The 24,192-nt window shown below is 39.4% G+C and overlaps 1 protein-coding gene across 6 annotated transcripts in view; it reads left to right on the forward strand.

Annotated features, from left to right (window-relative positions):
* Positions 1–24,192, forward strand: part of LOC147020531 (disheveled-associated activator of morphogenesis 2-like) — a 332,638-nt gene that overhangs the window by 53,953 nt on the left and 254,493 nt on the right. For 5 of the 6 annotated variants that reach the window (XM_085895960.1, XM_085895958.1, XM_085895963.1 and 2 more), the window contains exons 2-3: positions 19,213–19,674; positions 19,852–19,941. In XM_085895960.1, the coding sequence (XP_085752086.1) occupies positions 19,486–19,674; positions 19,852–19,941 (279 nt within the window). In that variant the 5' untranslated portion in view covers positions 19,213–19,485. Of the gene's footprint in view, positions 1–12,768; positions 12,879–19,212; positions 19,675–19,851; positions 19,942–24,192 lie in introns of those variants that run through there. The other variant, XM_085895962.1, reaches the window with a different exon arrangement.

Below are 24,192 nucleotides of genomic sequence, written 5' to 3' on the forward strand. Positions count from 1 at the left end.
CAAGCAAAGAGCTGTATATGGGAGGAGATTAGAGGATTATAGCCTCTTGTGCTATGTTTTCTGGCTAAATTATTTTGAAGTGGCAATTTTTTTTTTATTGCTTTTTTGGGGGGGGGGAGGGGAATAATAATGTTTAGGTTTGTGGAAGAGCAAAAACATATAACTGATCAGGACGTGACAACAAAAGTGGGGAGGCACGAACACCCCAACAGCAGGGACGAGGAGGTGGGAGTTTTGTAGAAATAAGGGATGTGGGCAATGACACTGTGTGAATAACATGGATAAAGCTGCAAATGCTTTAGGAAGGAAAACTGGGAACTTGGAGAGGCTTAATGGAGGTAGAAAAATATCATGGTTTTGGGTTGGGGGGGGGGTGTGATCTGAATTGGTAGTGAACAGTTGTCTTGAAGCCCTGGAGATTGAATAGACTGCAGAAGTTTGTTCCACATGTGGGGGAAAAGAAAAGAGTTCTAAAATCAATAATCACTGCCCAACTTTTGTGAGTTCCCCCAGGAGGGGTTACTGGGAGATCACATGCACCTGCAGAAACATGCAGAGGGTGGAAGAGCAGAAAGGGAGGAGATTATAGGATTGTATTTTTTTATTTTATGGGGCTGTTTGGTTAATGTTGTGTGTTTTTAACCAAGCCCATGCCCCCTCCCTTGAGGGGAAGAAAATAAAATAAAAAAAATATAAGGGTATGTTCTTTTGAATATATGAGTCCCCTAGGACCATGAAGCTATTGTTCTTGTTGTTATGGGAACACAGAAATAACGGTATGTTTAGCAGCGTCATCATGGTTGGCGTCTCGCAATATAATATATTGGCGCGATTAAAAATACGTTTTTTTTTCCTCGCATCTTCATGTCTGTCAAAAAACCAGTGTCAAGGTGCACAACTACAGCTCATAACCTATCCATTGAGGTGTTTTTCGCCCCCCCCCTGCTTTCCCTTTTTCACGCCACTGTCCACACAAAATTCATCAATCGATTCTATACAGAGTCTGGGGGACTCAAAAACACTTATTTCATGAATTAAAAACACTTTTTTGCATTTTCTTCATTGGATCTTGTGTCTGGATTCATGTGGTGTTCATGCCGGCATGATGGGCTGAATGGCTTCCACCTTTGTTGGATTTCCTTGTTTCCTTGTTTTGGCCTTGGATGCCATCGGCAGAGTTTCGAGAGCAAGGCAGGATGCCAGACTATTGAATGCTCGAGACATCTCCAGGGAGATCGTCCTGATCTCATGGCTGATGTTGAGGAGCTCCATGCATTATTGTGATTGCGTGAGCCATATGTCCAAGGTAGTGACCCTGTCTGAATCTGAGAAATCAGAAATATTAAGCCTGCCTATTTGAGTTACTGATGGACCATCCATATTTATGCCGACATCATAAAATGTATGTCCTTTTACACGTAACCTACCTTAAAACTTCCCCAAAATACTGGTGAGTGCTGGCTGATCGATGAATGAATTACTCGGCAATGGTTTTCCGGTTGAGTACTGCCATCCGGTTTTGGTGCACGTGGCAAACCACCACATAGTTTAACCATTGTGACATGCTGTGCAACCACACATAAAATTTATTCGTATTTCACTAGTTTAAAAGTCATTGATTCCCATTCAAAATTTTCACAAGATTTTTTTTTTTGGGGGGGAAATTGCAAGGAGAACTGCTTCGTAATCCTTTGTAAGGATGCATAATTTTTATTTACATGACCTGAAAAAAAAGTGTAAAATGGGGGAGGTGATGGTGGTACAATAGCTATGCTGAACCTATCCTCTCCTCCAAAAAGTTCGTTTGGGCGTGGGAGCTGATATGACCCCACCGATCAACTTCAGTTCCTAAAATATATTTCCACTTGTTATAAAATGTTCAACTATCAAGATTTGTTTAATTTTGATTTGTTTTTATTTTTTAATTGCTTTTGGTACTGCAGAAATTCAAAGGTATTCCTTTTTAGGTCATCTCTATCATCTCATTAGAGATGACCTAATAAAGACTCTAAGTCTGTCCGTCCACAATCAAACCGAGTGGAGACAAATAACCAATAGTCGAATGGATAGAGGTCGATGAGACATGCACAACGATATAACTTTCAAAGTTGCGAAAATCGTCTTTCAAATCTTATCTCCTCCCTCGTTTATCAAGAGATCAAATGTTATTAGTGATTCAGAGACTATGGACTATTATCAAGAACAACACGAGCCATTTTTTTGAAATTTGTTCTTGTTCCAATTTTATAGCCCTTCAAACTTCGCTCTGATTCTTACATGTCCGGTGCTAATTTGAAGTGGTCATCCGGAGGCCGGCGCCAATCTCTGAAGATGCTCCGGGTCCTGCGCAAATTTTTGCCCTGTATGGGCCGTTCATAAAGTACATACAGAAATGAGGGGGTGGGTGGTTTAAAGCCCACGTACGGGCTGCCTACAGGGGTGGGTGGGTGGTACAACGGCTGCATACATACTTTATGAAAGTGGTGTCGGACTACATGAAAGCGTTTCAGAAGATGGTGAGCCTGTCATCGCGAGGGGGAAAAATATCCCCGTTCACAGGAACATTTTCGACGTGATGTTGAATCCGTGGACGTCAATTATTCCATATTACTGTATTACCGTAGTTAATTACTGATGCATTTGAGATAAATCTACAGTTCGTTGTAATATTCAAGTATTGTGATGTGATATGAGACTCGTATGGGGGTGGGTGGGTGGTCACTAGCCTGCATACAGAGGGGGGTGGGTGGTTTGAAACCTGGAAGTAGAGCGTATATACTTTATGAACTGCCCATATTCCAGTCTGGCACAGTTACTTTTTTTTAGTTAGGCAAAAATATGAGTTCTGCCGAGTTGTATTGATCATTACGATCACTGGTTATCGACTCGGATGATCGTTTTAGAGAGGGTTTACAACACTGTCGATCATAATCACGTTCCAGAATTCCCATATTACTGACCATTTCGTGGAACCCCAGGTATCACATAAATTGGCATTAAAGCACGCCTGCTGTTGTCAGGATCACTTATTCAGAAAAGTGTCTCCATCATTTATTTGAAGTGACTGTTCTGGCGATCTGCATTCTACAACCAGAGCCATGGAATCGATTTATAGATGCCCCTAATTTGATTTTGCTTCTGGCAGAGATGACCGGCACTCCCGCTTGGAGGTATTTTTAATATCCTTATTTTTACTTTAAGCTTTTTGAATCCGAAATTTCATTTCAGCATTTGCTAAAATTGGTCTTGCTGAACAAGTGAGAGCAGGACAGAATAATGGGCAAAGTAAGCATTTCTAGATGTCATGACTTACTCCACTCTGTTGGTATGCATGTAGTTTCTTACAGCAGCTATTATGCACTCTAGAAATTGCATTTTTCTTGGAGCATTTGATAGTGCACCATCATTTTGTGTGGAATTTGCCAGAAGGCATTAGAGTGGTGTGATGGGATGCAATTGGAGGGGCAGGGTGTGGTGGGGAGGAGTGAGTTGGTGAAAGGTTGAAACCAAACTAGCAAGTCGAGCAGGTGTATAAATATTGTTACCATGAGAACAATTCCATTTCTATTTATTATGGCCCAGCGACTAGTTGAATCTTCCATATTGACAAACGAAAAAAAAAAAGTTTCTGTGCAATCTGCTGAGTAAAAGCTATCAGCCAGGCTCCTGTTTCATATGCAATCTACTGTTGTCAAAAGGAAACTTTATTGATTCAGCGACAATTTCCCATCACCATTACAACACCAAATGTTTACCATTTTTATTCCCGATCACTTCCTTCCCCACCAGAGTAGAGCACTTTATTTCCCATCAAGTTTCAACTGCTTTTAAAATCTTTTTTGTAAATGCTGCCTTTTGTTAGCAAAAAAAATTGAGGTGTAGTGTGTGTTTTCAAAGATCTAGACAACCCTAACCCCTCTATCACTTATTGAAGGACTTTTTATTTTTCCAAAAATTGATTTGCTGAAGGTGTTTTTTATTTTTTATTTTAATTTTTTTTAAACATGATCTGTCACTATTTTGCAATGAAATTGCTGAAAATGCAACGAAGAGGATAAGTTAGAAATTGTTTGCTCATCTCTTTCAAGACAGTATTTAACAATGCAGAGCCTGTCTGGGGTATACTACAGTAGCTCGCTTACTCACTCATGCACTGACTGACCCAATAGTTGATCAGCTTTTCACGTTCCTTCAGGAACGATCGAGGCTAATGATTCACCTTATGTCGTGCGTGCGTGATGTTGCAATGAAAATGGACTCGAGGTAAAGTGTTGATTAACTGGTTAGTCGTATCAATTGCATGTTTGGAATAGATGTGTTGTGAACCCAAATTTAGGTTTGCTAAGACAATGTTTAGCAGGGCCTCATCCCTTCCCCCCCCCCCTTTCCATCCCTTTGTATTTTTTGTTGTTTAAGTTGTCATTTATTTGATTAATAACCTTTTTCCTTTCTTCTCGATGACCTCACAACTAATAGCCCTCAAGCAGTGTACGCAGGGTTCACTTTTGAATTGGACCAATTGATGGTGTTCATGCCAGCAAGGTGATGAGCATGCTTGGTGACGTCACACGAGTGGCGATTTTGAACCAAGGTTGAGAACGTACAGTCGAGAACTGGGACCTTCTCTGGGAAGGCCTGTCGAATCAGAGCTGAGAACCAGGAATAAGGAGCACATACTGTCAGGATTCCTTCGATCCCTCTTGATTATTAATAAAAAAAGGATGCGAATGGGATGCTGTTACTTTAATATTGTGTACAATTAGCGTTTGTTTGAAATCTGTCTTTTATATAGAAAATGTGAACATTATTGGCACGTTTAATTTTTGGTTTGGCATTGTGTGTTTCATTTGTGCAAGTCTTTCCTTTGTACATCTGAACTTTTATTGACTTACAAGGCCTTCATCTGCAACTTGATAATGCTGATCACTCCTCTGGGCTGGCATCCCTTGCCTCACATCTTGCTTAGCTTGACACCAAGGAAACCAAAGCTTTCACCATAAATGGAATCTCCTGCGATGAAGACTGATCTCTGGGGCTACCTCTCTCCTATCGCAGACTGGTTGTTGGTCTCCATCTTTTATCACCTCCTTTCTGGTCTTGCACACACTGCTGTTTGTGCTCTACCACACCACCCATGCCTAATGCCTCTGCAGGGTGTACACGGTTTGTCAGTAACCATTTTATGGTGAAACTCCCAGAATCTCGCTGCTCACTTTCGTTCTTTATTTCCTCTTTTCTCATCTGTGGAGCCAACTTCCCTGATCTGTTCAATGTCATTTGTTCCTCCATGGATTTAAGGCCATTATGCACCACCATCTCAAGTCATCCCCCACCAAGCCCACCTCTTTCTGAGTTTCCAGGTTGGGTTTTTTTTTTTCCCTGTTCTCTATTCCCTTCCCCTCCCCCCTATTGTCACATCTACTGCTTTTCAAATTATCCCTTCCATTTCTGCGATTGACAGCTTGCGCCTTCCTCGAGCTTGTTCACGCCATCCCCGTGTCCTCTTCCCCTGTGCTTTCATTTGTCCACATATCCTTTCTTCTTCCCGGTGTATACCTTTTATTTGTCCCTCCACTCTGCTGTTGTTTCCCACCCCATCCCCCTCTTTTCACTCTCCTTTGTCCTGATATTTCCTCGCTTCTTTTATGTTCTTGCTCTTACATGAGCCTCGACTCTGTATCCAAAACTAAATTTTAAAATGTATATTAATAATTAACACTGTACAGCAGTAAATCAACTGGATGGAAAGGGAATATTTTAAATGCTTTGGTGGGTAAGTAGGTGTGCTGCTTCCAATACCCCCCCCCCCTTACCCATTCATATGTGCAAGCGAACCCCTCTTTGTAAAATCCTGGATCATCCCTTGTTTATGTTCCTCCTTCAGAGGGATTGTATTCTTTGTATGAAGAAGAATCATTCCTTTCATTGTTCTATTCTGAAAGTATTGTGTTGTCTAACATTTGGTGTTGCTTGTAGTACTTGTTGAGATATTAGGTTGGTGATGGCAACTTGAGTTAGAAATCAGGAGGCAGGAGTTGAACCCTTTAAAAGTAAATTGGGGCTGTACCACATGATGTAATTTTGTTAAGTGATCCATTGTTCACTTTCCTATTTCAAATTCCAATTCACGCCAATTGAACGTGTTCAGAACGACCATAACTACCAAAGGTAGAATGATGTAGAAGGATTACTTTTGTACACTCAATTGATTTATCCCTGGAGGTGGGATAGTCGTGTTTACGTCTTGGGCTCTTTCATATTTGCTCTGCACATCCTGGCCTATTTTTTTTTTTTTTTTTTTTTTTTTTTGAAAGATATTTGAGCATTAGCGACAGCCTGCTCACATTTGACAGAGGTTTACTCTATCGTTCATTGGCTTGCCTGTGATGGATGAGTATCAAGCCAACTTTTTTTTGGATGAATCTTATTTCATCCAGAATCGAACCTGGATGAACATGTTGCCAAGTGAACTGTACTGCAATCCCATTACTTCTTACCATGTACAGGGATATAAAGCAACGAAGTGCAGTATATTGGGATTAAATGCATGGTTGCACCATGTTGATCACTTTTAATCGGGTTTAATTGAGTTGTCCATCTTCAGTTTAAAAGGTGATCATCCAACATGCACCATCATGGTGACGTCCTTCCACTGTTTTCAACCTGTCCAATCGCTGTGCTTCTGCAGCTGCTTCTCTTCTTGCAACACTCCAATCATGACTGCTTTCGACAAACCCTGTGATGCAGATGTTTGTATTCACGATGTATGATGGAAACATGTCTCGTTTGTCGGCTTGGCTCGGCTTGATGTTTTCGTTGAGTGCGATAACTCGCGAACGCTTTCAGGTCTTTGTCAAACTTTACCAGAGGATTCCCAAGGACAAAAGCGAGGCTGTCTGTTTTTTGGCTATACATGTCAAAGGTCATGGTGACATTGGCATCATTTGCATGATTTTCGTCATTCCTGTCAGGCTACTGCCTGATGCTGCCTTGTCAATTTTTCTGTTCTCCAAACATCTAAAACTGCCTACCTTTGATTTGCTCAGTTCATATTTTTGTCTTGAGATGAGTTGCATTAAATTATAAATTAATGTGTGTGCTTTGGTTTGTTTTGTAACTTTTATTCTTTTCATATCTTCATAGTTTTTTTTATTTTATTTTTGGCTCGCCTGTTCGAAGAACAGAGAGCTATAGCGATACCTCCAGCGTGAGCGTGAAAATGTTAAAGTTTTTGGTGCAAGTTATTTCCTTTATAATGTTTTTATCTACCACACTTTTTTTACTGATTACAATATACATGTATTGCTTTAAAATTATTTGGATCAGACTTCACTGCAATGCTTTACAAAAAATATTATTAGACTCGTCTTTTAAAAACGATAAATGTGAGTGCGAAACTGGTGAGTATTGGGTGGTTTTGACACCAACACTCTGGTTTAAATTATTCTACAGGAGTGTATAACTATTCTTGTACAATAGTCCATTATATACAACATTCATGTGAATGAAAATCACTTTTGTTGTGCATAATGCTTTTATTTTTCTTCTTTCCTATGCAGCAAATGGCTGAGAGGTAGCATTCTTGGTTTTGCTGTTGGTGCAGTGCCCCCTGTAGGTTAGGACAGGAATTTGTGATTTGTTCATTGGGTGCCAGTGATAACTCGCCTACTTTTTGCGAAGGATACCATGGGATCTTTACACCCACCAAAGCGAGTTGGTGACTCGTATTTGCATCTTACTCGAGTCATAAAATCCTGCGATTTGCGACTTGCATGGCACTTGAGTTTATAATGACTTGTTGGCGATGTTTGGAAAATATTTAATTAAAACGGTGTTTAAAATTAATGGTAAATGTTTTTCCATCGTGGGTATGTCAGGTTTGGTCAGTGACGTGATGCACATCAAATTCTGTTTTTGCATATGGCAGCTTGACTGTTGAGTAGTGATCATTTCTTGGAAGCATGGCTCTGCTGCTGATGCTGTGCCCCTCCACCAGTATACAGGTACTCATTTCACTGACCTTGGAAGGATGACAAGCTGAGTCAACCCCACCTGGTGTTAATTCAGCAGCCAATGGGGCTCGAACTCATGACTCTAAGATCATAAGCCAGCTACCCTAACCACTAGGCCAACACCAGGTGTACACGTGTGAAATTGAAATGGGGTTTAAAATGAATGATAAATTATTATTTCTGTCAGTGGGCATGCCATATATATATATATATATATATATATATATATATATATATATATATATATATATATATATATATATATATATATATATATATATATATATATATATATATATATATATATATATATATATATATATATATATATATATATATATATATATATATATATATATATATATATATATATATATATATATATATATATATATATATATATATATATATATATATATATATATATATATATATATATATATATACACATGTATATGTGTAGCATGCCAACACTCAGCAGCCATTCTGTATACCATTCACCATGAATCTTAAAGGGAGTGTCTACTCTTCAGACAGCACACCACATTCAAGCAACAAGTGCTGATTTCACCAATGTGGCCACATATGGAAACTTTATTTAAACCATTAATATTTCGTCCTGGGGTAAACTTGGCCCCCTGTTGGGGAAACCCTGTGCACGTACCACCTTAAAAACAATATTTTGTAGTTATTAAAATACCTCAGTTGACTTGGATTTTTGAAACTTTGTCAATTATTTAAACACATGCTCAGGATACTGATTAGTCTATCATATGTTCAAGTAGGTGCACTAGGTATGAGAAGTAAATTAACAAATTTATTACCTCTGCTACCAAAGGTGAAGAGGTTGTTTTTTTTTTCCCCTTTCTGCTTGTCTCTCTGTCATTTGTTTGTTTGTTTGTTTTGTTTGCAGGGTATCTCTAAGTTGTGGACAGGTTTGGTGTGTGACTAGGACGAATTGATTAAAGTTTGGTGAAGATCCTGATCCGGATCTGGCTACTGGAATTATTGAAGTGACTCTTCACCATTGAGGGATAGCACCAAAAACGATATATACCACGATATTTAAAAAAATGTATTGGACCCGATATGTTCTCATGGATCAGGCATTGCGTGGCGGAGGTATGTGCTCTACCAAGTGCCCTTCTAGTTTTCTAATGGTAACAAATCAAAACATGCCCACTGTATGAAATTGACAAAAAACCCCCAACTTTGATTTAAATCGCTTTTCAGAGCATCTATTGCAATAAATTAAGCCCTGTGTCTTAACATGCCTGGTGTTTGCTTCATGGTTCGGCCTAAGTCACATTTGCTCGACAGTGGCCGTATGCCCTCTGAATTGACAAACGTGCGGCGGTGGCCTCAAGGTGGCCCTACGGCGTTTGGCTATATTTTACAGGTCGTAAGGTCACCATGTAATTATAACGCGGAGTTGTTTTTTATTTTTTTCATTTCTACGTTCGCCGTAGCAATTCGACAAGCCGGAAAAAATAAATAAATTAACCCATTCGTTACCGTCTGTCTGGCCGCACGTTTGCCTTAGGGCCCCCTGCGGTCACCTTGAGGCTACCTTGCATCTGCCTTAAATTATATGGCTGCCGCAGGGCCCTCTTAAGGTCACTGTGCGACATCAAATCAAAGACCGTACGGCAACCCCACGTTTTCGGTCTCCACAATTTCTAAGGCCTAATTCACATTTGCTATACGGCGGCCATACGCCCTCTGAATTGACAAACGTGCGGCGGCCGCAGAGTTTCTGAGGAGGCCTCAAGGTGGCCCGACGCCGTATGGCTATATTTTACAGGCCGTCAGGTCACCGTGGAATTGTAACGCGGAATTATAACTTTTTTCATTTCTACGTTCGCCATAGCAATTCGACAAGCCAAAAAAAAAAAAAATTAACCTATTCGTTACCGTCCGTCTGGCCGCACGTTCACCTTAGGGTCCCCCTGTGGGCACCTTGCGTCTGCCTTGAAAATTCTATGGCCATCGCAGGAACGCCCTAAGGTCACTGTGCGACATCAAATCAAAGACCGTACGGCAACCCCACGTTTTCGGTCTCCACAATTTATAAATACACCTTGTAGCTCCCCCGCAAAATAAAAACATATGTGACTGCTACATTGTGAGACCGTGGAAACACTGCGGCCGCCTTATAATTGCTCGTGGCCGTAGATTTTTTTTCGCATGGTATTTGACACCGCAATTGGTAATTTTCGCTCTTGCCGATTCCAACGTGCCCACAGATGAGCGAGAAACGATGGCAAAACTGTTGCATCGGACACCTCGACTACCTCATGATCAACTCAGCTCAGGAAAGCCAAAATTTCCGGCCGTGGATGAGAATGAGAGTAGTGACCTGTGTCTCAGCAGTTTCATAGATGACTACTCGTGGCGGTTATTCAATCTTCTTGAACTATATGATGTACTCGATGCTGAATGGATGTGTGAGCCTGCAAGCACATGGCCAGAAAGTGATCGTTACCAAAAATTCACAAACTATGTGCACAATGTTCACGTAGTTTACAACCTTGCGGAGCGTGCAATTAAGTTGATTTTGGATTTTATAGACAAAACGAGGGATGAACAGCAAAGGCAAGCTTTGCTTCAAGTGGTTGAGTGGCACAGGCAGAATTATTCTGGATACATGAAATCCACTCTTCAGAAAATGTAGATAACTATATGAAGCGAAGTGTGAACATTGATGTTTTTGAACTATGGAAATTTTAATTTGAAATGTCGCAACAGCCATGTATGCCATGGCCAATATTATTGATTATCGAGGCTGATAGGCACGCATACATGAATTAATATTAGAACATTCATTATGGCATTAGTATACTAGTCATTTGTGTATATACTGTACATGTTAAATACATGTTTGACCTTCGAATATTTAATTGTTATTTTCTGATATCAATGAGGACGAGAATATTTAAAATTCTTCTTCGGACTTGCAAGAACTACTTCTTAACGCGAGAGCATGACCCCCGCAGATGTCTCTGTGACAGATATACTGCATTTTAGAGCATAAAAACAAATTCAGCACACCCAAAAACCTTTAACTAGACATATTAGAACCCACATCGGAGGGAACAACTTTCCAGTGGCCAAAAATCGACCATCTTGGACGCCATTTTGGATTTTTCCGCCATATTGGATGCCTAATGTCTGGTCCCTGACTGCTAGCAGACATAGCAATCATAATCATCTACAAATGTACACATATCAAGCAACATTAACGTATTTTAGCAGGTGTAGGAGTCTTTCTGTGTCAAAACGCAAAAAATGGCCGCCGGCAGCCATTTTTGGGAGGAAAATTCTAAAAATCGGTGAGTAGGGTTTTTTATCCATGTTGGAAAGCTACGACGGGTAGCCAACTTGACGAGCGCAAAAAAGTTGCAATATGAAACACCCTAGTGCTCGTGGCTTTATTTCATTTCCGCACATGCCTTCACATAGAATCTCTTAAATAAAGCTGAATTGCAAAATTTAAGCTCCAGAATTTAACTTGGCAGCAGTTCTGATGTTAAAAAAGAAAAAAATTCATTTATCCAATTTGGACATATTTGACATTTCGGGTGTCTGGGAGGTATTTGTTTTGATATGACTGTTTGGTGATCACTATTGCTTGCCAAGCCAGCTGTTCCTGATCAACCATTTAATTGGAGTGCTGAAGCCACTTGCCGAGTGCCCAACAGTTGATAGCTGTACAGTTCATGTCCTGATCAGGATGTGCATTCAGCAGTTGCTTCAAGGTAGAGGTACATGTGGGCAAATTGGGAATTTTTTTTTGTGAATCAGGTGTGCTTCAGAAAGTTATGTGGTTTCTCTTCTCTTTGTGAGTTTCAAAGAAAAATACATTTAATAACACCCGATTTCCAAGCCGTTTGTCATATTGATGCGTTTTCTAAATTGTCTAGCCAAATTTATTTATTTTTTCCACTAATCACATGATGATTGGCAGCACATCTCAAAACATCAATAATGCAATGTTGTTTCTTAAAATTTGTTCATTGAAATTCTCCCAAAACAAGGGTGAAAGCTATAAAAAAAAGAAATTGGGTTGTATACAGTACATACTATAGTTTGTAATCCCACTGATTCCAGTCTGCCGATTACTGAAATTTTTTTTTTTTTGCTGATATTCGGCACACACGCACTATTGTGTGTGGTTCATAAAAGCACATGTTCTTTCTGCTCGCTCCCCTGCCCCTTTCTCTCTGTCTCATTGTTGCTCTACCCCTCCCAATACATTGCAGCACCCTCCACCTGCACCTCACTCTCTTTTTCTCTGTCTCTGGATGTATCCAGAGTGTGGTTGTCTGGGTGGTATTTATAGTATGACTGATAGAAAATGGATTTCAGACTTTTTTTTTTTTTTCCTTCCATCGTCACTGCTATTCTATGCAGAATAATTTTGATGAGGTTTCTGGGTTGTATACAATATATACTGTTGGTGGTAATCAAACTGGCTGATTCTCAAAAAAATTGCTGTTATCCGCCAAGTGTGTCTGTTTTATCTAATTTATGTTTATGAAGCCTGACTTTTTCTCTTTCTCTTTTTTTTTCTTTCTTTCTCTTTCTTTCTCTTTTCTCTTGTTTTTTTATTTATTTTCTTTCCCTCTCTGCAGTTTTTATGTCTGGGTGGTATAAAATGGATTTCAGACATTATTTTGTTTCCATCTTCACTGTTATTCTATGCAGAATCATTTTGATGACAGTATGAATCATAATTTACGCTCCACCGCACGTCTGCCTTCCCTTCCTCTCACCTCACGTTGCGGCCGTATGTGGATAAGGGAAATTTCTGAAAGGCAGCACTACAGTAAAAAGTGAGGGCAGATTCCTGTTTGTACTTTGGAGGTAAACTGATATATATATATATATATATATATATATATATATATATATATATATATATATATATATATATATATATATATATATATATATATACACACATTATCCTATCATTGTACCATGCTTTCCTTTGTGAAAATTTTAGCAAGGTGGTGTATAAGATGCAAGAAACATTTACTTTGCTGTGCTGTTTTATGTTCCCATAGGAGTGCTTGCCTCCTAATGTGGTCCCAACTTGGTTCAAATCCCATTTATAATTTAAGAAATCTTTAGATTTCGTAAGTATATTGATGACTTCCGTCATCTGTTTGTGTGTTTGTTTGTAGGCACGATAACTCGAACGGAAGAAGCTACCAATGTCAAATTACAACACGAGATTCATGAGGGTGATGGCTAGCGCTGATTAGATTTTGGTCAAAATCGGTCAAAGGTCACAGTGAGGTCAAACATTTGATTTTTGATGGTTTGGTACAGAATCATCGTAGAAACTTCTGCTTTGCGTCACTACCTTCTCTCGAGACAGCTTTTATTAGACAAGGTCAGAGGTCAAGTTGACTATTTCGTAAGTACCAGTCTCTGACTGCTTTTTTTTTTTTTTTTTTAATCCCCCCCACCCTCCTTTCTCAATGAATGTGTAATTCCTATAATGTGCATTGCCATTTCCTTGTGTCCTTGTCCTGCCTATGATATGAATAAGCTTCACTATGAGCTTCAGGCACAGTATCGGGAAATTTAAAATCCTAACACTTTAAATCTCTCATAAATTGACATATATTTCCAACAATTGTTCTTAAAATGGAACCCAAGAAGCTTATTAGCATCCCTGTCATAAATGTGTCACTTGGATTATACAAAAAAAAAAATTGCACACCTTTTCGTGTCTTAACAAAGTGTGCCAATTTTGACTTTGATATCCAAAATGGGTCATCGCTCCAGAAAACTGTAATGCATAACGAGTTGTTTCAGAGATTGGCCTGATGATGATTTTGGCTTGCCTGAGGATGGGCACATACTCATCGTGTGACCTTGTTAAACGGCTGAAAATTTTCAGACCATGTTGAGGAAGCAAGGCCATGTTTATTAGTTAAAAATAAGCAAACAAAAAAACAAGCAGTCATAGACTGGTACTTACAACATCGTCAACTTGTCCTCTGACCTTGTCTAATAAAAGCTGTCTTGAGAGAAGGTAGCGACGCAAACCAGAAGTTTCTACGATGATTCTGTACCAAACCATCAAAAATTGAATGTTTGACCTCACTGTGACCTTGACCTTTGACCGATTTTGACCAAAATCTAATCGGCACTAGCCATCACCCTCCTGAATCACGTGGTGCAATTTGACATTGGTAGCTTGTTCTGTTCTCGAGTTATCGTGCCTACAAACACACAAACAAGCAGTCATAGACTGGTACGAAATCGTCAACTTGACCTCTGACCTTGTCTAATAAAAGCTATCTCTAGAGAAGGTAGTGACGCAAACCAAAAGTTTCTACGATGATTCTGTATCAAACCATCAAAAATCGTAACGTCGACCGAAGCAAAAATCTCCATTTCTCCACGCAATTATACCTTAACGTAACTCAACGACGCGTCTGCTCTAGCGCACTGCATCATGGGACGACCCGTGATGCGTCGAGTTAAATATTTTTTTTATACAATCTTAAAAAGTCTCCAAAACATCCGATTTTTTTTTTTTTTTTTTTTTTTTTTTTTTTTTTTTAAGCGATCGCAAAAACCGAAGACAAAATTAAAATCGAATTTAGAATGAACTCGTAACGTCGAGCGAAGCAATAATACTCCATTTCTCCACGTGAATTTATGGAATTATATTTGACCTCACTGTGACCTTGACTTTTGACCAAAATCTAATCAGCACTAGCAATCACCCTCCTGAATCACGTGGTGTAATTTGACATTGGTAGCTTCTTCCGTTCTCGAGTTATCGTGCCTACAAACAAACAAACGGAAGGCATCAATATACTTACGAAATCTTTAGATTTCGGAAGTAACAAGCCGGTAGGCAGCGATAGGTCACTGAGCATGGAAACTATAAGATTTAGAGCAAAATTGATGTCGTATAGCGGATAGGGAATCACCTTAAGATTAGGCATATCAAATCTCATCTAGTTCCATCTACTGATAACTATTCGGTATCCATTTGAATGAAAAGTACCGAAAATGCGGTTTGAAATCGGAAATCCCCAAAGTTCGAGGGGGTGCTGTGGGTGAACAAAGATCTAAATCGAAAATCCGGCTTCATCGTTTGTGCACAATGTATTCCAGACGATTAGTGTGAGTTTTCATGACCATCCGACCATAACCCTAGGAGGAGTAGCAATTGGCACGAAAGCACCTCCTGCTCTCACATATTTTCGATTTTTGCACTAATTGACTTTTGACCCCTGACCAAAGCGAAATCCGTCAATATGTCAGGCAAAGTTGTTGTACTCATTGAGTACCATGAACCTGCAAAGTTTCATTCGTATCGATGCACTCACCTGGTCGCTAGGGTCCTTCAATTTTCGTGCATACCCTAATTGTAGGGGGGATGCTGTGGGTAAAGTATTCCATAATATCACAAAAACCAGAATATACTTGATAGAGCATCACTTGTAGATCATTCGTGCCAAATTTCATAACCCTACGTGGGATAATGGCTTTTGGATTCTATTTCGCGTGAACGGTATAGATTTTGAAGGTTTTTCGGTTGTTGCTTGGGAACCAAAGCGTCCCTAGCAACCATCACAATTTCCAAAGCACTAGGTCATTAGATGTACCTACCACCCGAGTTTGGTCAAAATCCGCCCACGTTTACTACCATTTATGCTGATGACAAATGAACAAACATCCAAACAAACAATTACTGACGATAAGGGTCACCTATTTCGGCGACCCAACGTTTGTGGTGGTGGGTAGACTGCAGCTGGAGATTTGGACTTTCACAATAATGTGGGCAGGGGAGAACCAGAGAGGTTAGAAAAAACTGGCCATTGCCAGGTCGAGGAGAGACTGTCTGTTGATTTGGTCAGACCCATGGACTCAAGACTTTCGTAGCAATGCTGCAGTTGGTTGTTGAGCGTATCTGTGTGGTTAATACTTGTTCAATGTTGGCAGATCGTGGTGTATGTGGAGTTTTCATGGCTTTGTGGATGATACACCACACAGGTGAATGTTAGGTGGTTTTGGGGATTAATGTGAGGCCATGCTATTCCAGGAGGTTGGTACAAAGGTTGGACATCATGACATTGCCCCAGTCAGTGTTTATCAAAGGAGAAGAGAGAATGGCCAAATAGAGACAGAGGTCAGAAGCATCTCGGTAAAGGAAGGTTTCTGTTAAGCATATGAGATGTCTGGAGTAGCAATTTTAAACAAGCAATTCCATCATGAGCCAAATGTTCAGATCCTCCTCCTTCATATACAGCACAATGCTGCTGATTGCATCATTTCCTGGGGATGAGGCTGTGCTGCTGATGCAGTGCCATTATTTTCAGTACACTGGTACTTATTTCACCAACCTCGTAAGGATGACAGGCTGAGTCAACCCTATCTGATGTTGATTCAACAGCTGACAGTGGCTCAAACTCAGGACCCTAAGATCCCAAGCCAGCCACCCTAACCACTAAGGCAACACCAGGTTTGGTGTTCAGATGGGGATACCAAAAGGGCAAACCGAGTTTTGTATTTGCATTATAATGTGGATTTGCCATTTATTTTGCAAGGGATATAAAATGGGTCTTTTCAGTAATTTTGGTGTTTCGTGTGAGGTCATGGCTGTGGGTGATGATCGTCTGTTTGCTTGATAGCAATTTTAAAACTTATGATTATTCATTTGAAACAAAGCTGTGAACATGTCTGCAAATCTGATTTTTAGGGTATCCTCTGTGTGCAGAGCACTGTTTAACTGAATGTGTGGGTGGCCAAAAGCTTTGCAGTAACAGTCATTTTAATTGTTTATTTCTTGTTTGCACAACCAAACTTGCAAACGACCTATCCTTGATGATGTTTTAGCAGTAGAATTGGGTGATTACTAACCAAACAGGACATAGTTGTGGATACGCAGAGCATAGTTCCAATGTTGCATGCCTTTATTTATTTAAAATGATGACTGGTCCTGACCTGCTAGTGTATTATGTAACTTTGGAGTTTTTGATCATGCTTTGTTGCCTGCTTTGGCCATATCGGCTCCATCGGTAATGGGATGAATTTTGAAGATTGAATGAAGCATTTTGCAAAGCACCGGACAGGCTTGTATAAAACAACCTCTGGTGTTGCATTCATACACATGAAGGTTGATTTGGGTTAATTTCCATTTTTTATTATTTTAATTTTTTTTTCCTTCCAATCTCAAAGCAGTTTATCACTGATAATAAAATGCAGATGGTATGTCTGTTGGCCATGTGCTGTCACTGATGCAGTATGCTCAGGAAGTACCTGCTTTGTGCGCTTGAACTGCTAAATCGTATGACTGTTCTGCTCTTTTATTTTTATTTTTTGGGTGTAGTCTAAATTTGGTTTTAAATGACGGTCAATGATTTGGTCTGTTGCAAGCTTTGTTGGTAATGTAATTTTATCATTTGCGTAGTGTACACCTGGTAATGACAGGTGGGTATTTTTGTTCCACAAAGTGCAGCGTGAAATCGGGAAGGGAAGAAAATTGTACGTTGTGCAATCTGTTTTTCGAAGTCTGTCTTTTTAATTTTTTAATTTTTTTTCAGAAATGATGCACTCGTGTATTTATAGTTGTATTCCTATATGGTATTACCCTTGCTTGAGGAGAGGGGATTGAATTTGGGTCCGTTTGTTTGTCTACATAATGTGCAACGTAGACCACAATGGTTACATGCTATATTTTCTTTCAACGGAGTGCCTCCCTCCATAAAGTGTGTATGTCTATAAAATACGTACTATAAAACCCACACAAAACCAGTCCTGGTGAGGCTCTGCAATCTTTGCTGTTTTGAGTTTAGATTTTGTCCCTTGTATTTAAAATTTCTGCATTAGCAATAATTTTTGGTGAAAACTTCTTTCCTGGTAATAAAATAGATCTAGGTTTAATGGCATTCTTTGACATGTGTGAAGAGAAGATTGTACCTTGCTTTTACAAATGGTCTCGGTCTCAATATAAATCTTCGCATAGAAAAGTGGGGAGGGGGGGGAGATGACAACATTTTCACCCACTCTCCACCAGATTTTTCACATGTGTTGGCAGCACCCAGGTCTTAGGCATAAAGACCCCCCCCCCATGAATTTCTGTAGGTTCTAAAGTTCTATAGAATATATATATATATATATATATATATATATATATATATATATATATATATATATATTATGCAGGCATGAAATGTTGCACAAGGAGAGATTTCTAATTGGTTCTCACCAGATTGAGCAATGTCGTGGCAGAGTCTCAGGCATTCTTTCAGGGATTAAACATTGATGCTTATTTATGTGAAGAGCCTTTGGATTGGACTACACAATCATTTTATTGCAATGAAGCTTTAATTTGTTTTCTTTTTTGAAAAAAGAAATAAAATATAATGTAGGATTGTCTTTATGATAGAACTATCTTCTCCAGTCCCTTATTTTGACCTCAATCCCTCAAGTTTTTGTTTTTATAAATGGCACAAACCGATCGATGCTGCGTTTATCTGTATCGCTTTAATAGCCTTTGGTGTTGCTATGATTACATTTGCTGCACCGGCGCAAGCTCTTCCATAAATTACCCCGTTGTGCTTCCCATTTATTTGTCTTATCTGATGAAAATGGCAACATTCGGTTATTTATTTCCTTGAACTTCAACCACTATTCTGAGGTGTACAAGAACTTTGAGATGGATTGGCCTTTTTTATGTGGGGCAGAAGTTTATCCTGCCTGATTGTGGTGTTCTCAAAACTCTTAATTCTTGGAAGCATTGCTCACTGACTGCCTTGAAGTCTGTGACCTGTTTGGGGTCACCTTTGGTTACTGAAGGCACCAAATGCATTTTGTCATTGCCTACATTGCTTGGAGTAAGGAGTGTGGGTGTGGGGTTTGTGGTGACTTGTAACGTTTTGTTCATGTGAATGGCTTATTTATGAGCAAGTTGACATCTGTTCATAGAAATAGCATGTGGGGTTTTTTTGTATTCTTTTGCCTCTGTTACTAATAAATAACTGATGCCCTTTGAAAACAAATGGCTGCAAGCTATGTATTATCTAATAAATATATAATGCTGATTATGATTGTTTGCAGTTTGTCTTGCCAATCCCCATTTTATGCATCTCCCTTATTTCTGCTTATAAACACATTCCTTAAGAAAAAAAAATGTTTAAAATTTTTTTTTCTTTCATTTGGCTAGGTCTACCAGTACTGCCTTTGAGAAGTCTGAAGAATCATGGCACAGTTTTGAAGAACAAAGTGCATGAGTAAAGAGGAAGAGAAGTGAGGAAGTCAAATTTGAATCATTCAGGAGGGGAAATAGATTCTGTACCAAACCATCAAATAGAGTAATGGAGCTGAGTGGGCAATAAGAGTTGCAGAGTAGGAGAGACATAGGCAAAGACTTGGTGAAACCATTAAAGAAATACTAATAATCTTGTGCTGAGACAACAGTGAGAATTGAAGGAAAGGTATGTCAGTGAAGAGACAGGTGGCAAGGGGTGGTGGAGGAAGGAGCTGGTTCGGCTGTTGCTTGCGTGGATCTGATACTCCCGAGATCACTTATGACTTTGTCCAAGATGGTTGCTTGGTGCTGCAAGCCCTACCAGAGTTACCGATGCCACCTGCACAAGAACTGGACACCAAGTTTGCCGAGCTTGTGGTATGGTCTTTGGGATCCTGCATCCTTCATGAGTTTTTATCTTTGAATTGCATCGTGCTCTCATTATTTTTGATTTCCTACATTTTTTGCTGCTCATGAGGAGGTTGATAAAATGATTAAAATTTAAAGATTATGGATGATCATAGGAGCTAAAAGTTTAACCTTTGTCTTCTTCAGGACGAGCTGGACCTGACAGAGAAACATCGGGAAGCCATGTTTGCTTTACCAGCTGAGAAAAAATGGCAGATCTATTGCAACAAGAAGAAGGTGATTTGCATGTATTTCAATTTCTTTCTTTGCGTTTAACCTCTGATATTTAAACATAAGATATCATGATTGTCTCTTTCTCTGTTGCCTTGATGGTTAAATCTGCGATTATGAGACTGGTTTGCCTGGCATGGGTCTCGTAGCAGACCAATGTTCCTCCAGGAGTGTTTTGGATGCAAGTGCACATGGCCTTGGTCTTTGAAAGACACTATTGGCTGAAGTTACAAAAATTCTTGAGTGCTTTCGCATTTTCCATTCTGTGGTGTTTTTCAGTTTGATTTTGGATTCTCACAACAAATAACAAGAAAGAGCAATCGGATTGCAAACCCTCGCCAAGACTTGTTTTGTGTTTGTGTACTGGTGTGTTATGTAATTAATAAGAGACATAATTAGAACTGCCACTTTGACTGCTAGCAGTGATGACCAGGTACAAAGACGTATTCTTTGATTGGACACCTGGCCCGTGGCGTTTTTTGTTATTATAAAATTGAATTTAAAATGGGATTAAAATAAATTCGACTCTAATCAAATGGAAGACCAAATAAGTACAGTCCTGCATTGGAATAATCAGGACCCCAAACAAGCAAAAAGCAAAGATGAAGTCATCAGGTGGAACCTGGATAGGATTTCCATTTCAACTTGTACTCCTCTACCCTCAAACCCTGCTAGGCACAGCCAATTGAGCATTATTAAAAAAAACAAGAACCCAGATCAAAATAATTAAATAATTCTGGCTGCCAGACCAGTTTAGAATCCGATCAAGTTGAAATTTAAAATATGTATTCCACATCGATTAAGTGGTTCCAGAGAAAACATTTAATATTTTTCTTCAATTCAATATGGCTGCCAAACCATGTGACACCAATTATTCCTTTGCAAACTTGTACACCCATGGTTTGGGGAACATTTGTGTGAAGTTTCCCCTTGATCTGTCCAGCTGTTCTGGAGAAGATTTTTTTTTTTAGGTTTTAGAATAAATCCAATATGGCTGCCAAGCCATATGACCTACGACATCATATGTGAGCCTTTTGTTCCTCATAGATGGGTCATCACACGTGTAAAGTTTCGCCTCGATCTGATAAACCACCTCAGAGGATTTTTATTTTTTTAACGATATGGCTGCTGAATCATGTGACTATCAATTTTCTTTTCTTGTGGACCATTTTATCCCTCAATGACCCTCAAAATTTTTCATACTGATTAGATGTAGCATTCTACATTTGCAATGTCGTCATAACGAAAAATCACACTTACTCCCTATGAGGACTTGCCATGTGCCAAGTTTCAATTTTTTCCTTGTTTCAGAGATAGAGGTGTGTGTGTGTGTGTGTGTGTGTGTGTGTGTGTGTGTGTGTGTGTGTGTGTGTGTGTGTGTGTGTGTGTGTGTGTGTGTGTGTGTGTGTGTATATATATATATATATTTCTTTTTATTTTCTTCCGTTTTTCCAACATGGCTGCCACACTGCATGACCAATGACATAATTATCAGTAAAACGTTCTACTTGAGTAGTCACTCCTATGGTGAAAAATTTGTCTCGATCTGACAAGCGGTTGTGGAGAAAAACCCGAAAGTTCTGTGCGGACAGACAAAAAAAGGACCCAAATGCATTGCCCTCTCCTTTGGCGAGGGTAACTGGAATGGCACTCTGAGTGCATACCTCCACCAGGCTAGACAGTTTTTTGTTTCCCACTGATAGGCCAGATTTGGATGAAGACCTGCACGAAAATCAAATTTGCTTGTTTTTGTCACTTGCTAAAGAGCTTGATGAAAGTCAGGTAATTCATCCACAACTTTTTGAAATGTCATGCTATATATCATTTTTGAACATCACACAATGGTCAAGAATTGTTGAAAAAAAAAAATTAATATATATATATATATATATTTTATCTGGATCTTCACAAAAATCTCAATTTTATCCTTGTAACACACCCAATCTGTCTATAACTTTTTGAGATCCTGCACAGACAGACAGGGGTGAAAACCTAAGAGTGAGTGAGGAGGGGTGGGCGCAGGGAAGGCAGACTTACCGTGGAGCGTTAATTACGATTCATACTGTGTCAAAATTAATCTGCATAGAATAACAGTGAAGATGGAAACAAAATAATGTCTGAAATCCATTTTCTACCGGTCATGCTGTAAACACTGCCCGGACACGTTCGGAGTCAAGCCGTCCAAAGACAAACTTTCGCCTGGACATAAATAATGCCCAGACGTGTCCAGAGAGGGAGAGAAGAAAAAAACCCACTGACATGTCAGGAGATAAACAACACCTGGACACACTCCATCCAGAGACAAAAACCGTCCAGAGACAGATTATGTGAGTGCGCTGCACTGTATTTGGGTGGAGACAGAGGTCTGGGGAGGGTAGTTGGCAGATAAAATGCACACATAAACATACGTGTCATTACTGACTGCAGTACATATTAGAAGCCTGGTGTTTGCTCGGGTGGCTGGCTTAGGATCCCTGAGTCCTGAGTTTCAGCCCCATTGGCTGCTGAAATAACATCAGGTGGTGTTGACTCAGCCTTTCTTCCCTTGAGGTTGGTGAAATGAGTACTGGTGTACTGTTTAGAGGGGCACAGCATCAGCGGCACAGCCACGCTTTCAAGAAGTGATAGTGACCTTGCAGCCAAGCTGCCCATGCGCAAGAAAGGAAAGGAACGGAACTGAATGGAATCGAATCGAATGGTACAGTACGTACTGTATACAATCCAAAAACCTTGAGTAGCTTTCACCCTTGTTTTGTGGGAATTTCAATCAACAAACCAAAAAAAAAAACAATGTTGCATGTATATATAGACATTTCAAGGATATGTACATAAACCTTAATCTTTATAAATATCTGTGTGTGACAGGTGAAAAATAAAATTTGGCTCAGTAATTTAGAAAACTCGTTAATACGGCAAACTGCTTGGAAATTGGGTGTTATCTATATTTTCAAGCAGGAGTATCTATCCGTCCAACCCCGAACTACTCCCTCAGTTTTGAGGCGAGCTCCACCAAGCTTTCTGTGGAACGTTTTGGGATCCCAGCCGGTGTCCTCAGGTGGGTGTGAGTTTTCATAAATACCTCTACAATTATGATTTTGAGTTTCGATCCGTATGAAGCCTCTCCCGATCCAGATGTCGCATCAGAATTGCATTTCTCTTCGTTTATCTCAAGAGTATTTGTCATATTGTATTTTGTTAAATTGGTGATTTGAATGATGCTGTTTTTAATGAAAATATGGAAAGATTGAGTTTAAAGGATGTTTTGGAAATAATGAGGGTTTCCACCTGTGACATTTGTGGATTCAGCATTTGCATAATCATCGTGACATCGTTGAAATACTTTGTTTACTTCACGAGTGTTTGTAATACAGTATTTTATTAAATTAATGGAATGGTATTAATTTGTGATTGGAATGGTGCTGTTTTAATGAAAATGTAGAGGTTGAGTTGAAAGCAGAATGAGAAAATTATGTTTGGGGTTCCACCGGTGACATTCGCGGATTAGGCATTTGTAGTTTCGCCATTTTTCTTGCCCAAGTTCTTCACGGACCTGCTGCCCAATGGCTGTCCAGTCCCTTCTATGCGTAGCATGTGTACCTCACTAATCAAACATATTTTGCTTTCAAAATTGGAGAAACCATATAACCTAAGTTCAGCACACCCGATAACCAATTGCTTTAGAAATGATCACGAGGCAAAAGGAATACCTGATAAAACCAAGATCGCACAAAACGGTGGAAAGCAAAAAAAAAAAGCCTCTTCTCTTGCAGAAACTACTGACAATATATTGGCAGAACTATAGTCGTATATTTTTAATAATATTTTGTAATTAAAGCAGATCGCCCAAAACACAAAGAGCAAACTACGTACGTAATTGCTGAAAAAAGGACCCCTGTAGAGGTCATGGATTGCTGAAGCATGGTGTTGGGTTTGAAGTTACACTTTCTGCACATTCCTCAATTTTTTTTTTCTTCGCTCAATATGATCGTCAAAACAGAAGAAAAAGTTAAGTTTAGTGCTTTGCTTAAATAAATACACGAAGGTATAGAAATCGCTAATTTGTTAAAAATTTTGGATTTTGACACTTATTTTTTCCACTAGATCCGATTCTCTCAAAACCGATATATTTGCATTATCTCTTATAATACCAAGTTTGCACACTAAAAACTCTGCTCGCCGTCACACGATCCCTATGAAATTGCTGTGTCATTTAGTGGACATGCCGACAATGTTTGGGAAGTCTTGGCGTTCCATAGT

This window comes from Eptatretus burgeri, chromosome 9, assembly GCF_056783735.1.
Source record: "Eptatretus burgeri isolate ZD-2024b chromosome 9, Ebu_testis_v1, whole genome shotgun sequence".
Lineage (NCBI taxonomy): Eukaryota > Metazoa > Chordata > Myxini > Myxiniformes > Myxinidae > Eptatretus > Eptatretus burgeri.